General features: G+C 38.7%; 1 protein-coding gene across 1 annotated transcript in view; it reads left to right on the plus strand.

Annotated features, from left to right (window-relative positions):
* LOC119467663 (zinc finger protein 880-like) overlaps positions 1 to 1,782 on the plus strand; it is a 116,330-nt gene that overhangs the window by 86,268 nt on the left and 28,280 nt on the right. The window contains 1 exon segment of the mRNA XM_037729733.1: positions 229 to 345. Coding sequence (XP_037585661.1) covers positions 229 to 345 — 117 coding nt within the window.

A 1,782-nucleotide genomic window follows, 5' to 3' on the forward strand; every position in this document is an offset into this window, starting at 1 on the left:
AAAAAAAAAAAAAGATATCTACCCCTGTGCTTATGAGTCATTAGTTCTTGCAAGAGAGCTGGATGTCTGTATGTTACAGTGTTTCCTCAGCATTTAGAAGGAGGCAGTCATTGGATGAATTTCTGAAATATTCTTGATTCATTTATAATATCCTCTCTGCTACCTGGACATAGTGCTTGGACTTTGGAGATGCCACAGCACACATTTATTCTTTCTTTTTATAAATAGGAATCTGTCTTCCTGACCTGAGTATTATCTCCACGTTGAAGCAAAGTAGAGGTCCCTGGAATCTGCAGAGTGAAGTGAAAATAGAGAACACTCCAGATGGCAGGGAATGCATCAAAGGTGTGAACACAGGTAAGAGCTTGAATGGGTAGAGTGGAGGCACCATAATTTTCTTTGGAGATATTCTCTCTCTGCCATCAGGCTGGAGTGCAGTGGTGCGATCTTGGCTCACTGCAACCTCCACTTCCTGGGTTCAAGTGATTCTCCTGCCTCAGCCTCCCAAGTAGCTGGGCCTACAGGCGCTCACCTGTAATCACAGCTACTCCAGAGGCTGAGGCAAGAGAATCACTTGATTTTCCTAGAAAATTTTTTGTATTTTTATTACAGGCGAGGTTTCACCATGTTGATCAGGATGATCTTGATCGCCTGACCTCATGTTCTACCTGCCTCAGTCTCCTGAAGTGCTGGGATTACAGGCATGAGCCATCACACCTGACCTTAATTTATTTTTTTGAGAGAGAGTCTGTCTCAAAAAAGGGCAGTGGTGCAATCTTGGCTCATTGCAACCTCTGCCTCTTGGGTTCAAGCCATTCTCAGGCCTCAGTCCCCCAGGTAGCTGGGATTACAGGTGTGCAGCACCAAGCCTGGTTGACTTTTGTTTTTGTTTTTGTGTTTTCAGTAGAAATGGAGTTTCGCCATGTTGACCAAGCTTGTCTCAAACTTTTGGCCTTAAGTGATCCACCCAACTTAGCCTCCCAAAGTGCTGGGATTATAAGCATGAGCCACTGCTCCTGGCCATATTATCATTATTATTACTGTTATTATTATTTATTTTACTACGTTTTTGAAAACAAGTGGCTTTTAGTTACATGGATAAGTTCTTTAGCGGTGATTTCTGAGGTTTTGGTGCACCCATCACCAGAGCATTGTACACTGTATTCAATGTATAGTCTTTTCTCCCTCACCCCACTCCCACCTTTTCTCCCATGACCCGAAAGTCCATTGCATTATTTTACACTTTTGCATCCTCCTAGCTTAACTCCCAATTATGAATGAGAACATAAAATATTTGGTTTTCCATTCTTGAGTTAGTTCACTTAGAATAATGGTCTTCAAATTCCATCCAGGTTGCTGTGAATGCCATTATTTCATTCCTTTTTATAGTTCAGTAGTATTCCATATTATATATATATATACACGTATATATATATATGTAAATATATATCCATATATATATCTGTGTGTATATATATATATATACACGTGTATATATATACGTATGTATATACTTGTATATACAAAAATATATATATACACGTATATACAAAATATAGATGTATATATGTATATACGTATATATGTGTATATACATATATACAAAAAAGTATATATGTGTGTATATATATATATATGTATAAATATATATGTATATTTATATGTGTGTGTATATATGTGTATAAAAATATATATATTGGGCCGGTCGCGGTGGCTCAAGCCTGTAATCCCAGCACTTTGGGAGGCCGAGGGGGGTGGATCACGAGGTCAAGAGATCGAGAC

This window comes from Cebus imitator, unplaced genomic scaffold (genome assembly GCF_001604975.1).
Source record: "Cebus imitator isolate Cc_AM_T3 unplaced genomic scaffold, Cebus_imitator-1.0 Scaffold316, whole genome shotgun sequence".
NCBI classification, from domain to species: domain Eukaryota; kingdom Metazoa; phylum Chordata; class Mammalia; order Primates; family Cebidae; genus Cebus; species Cebus imitator.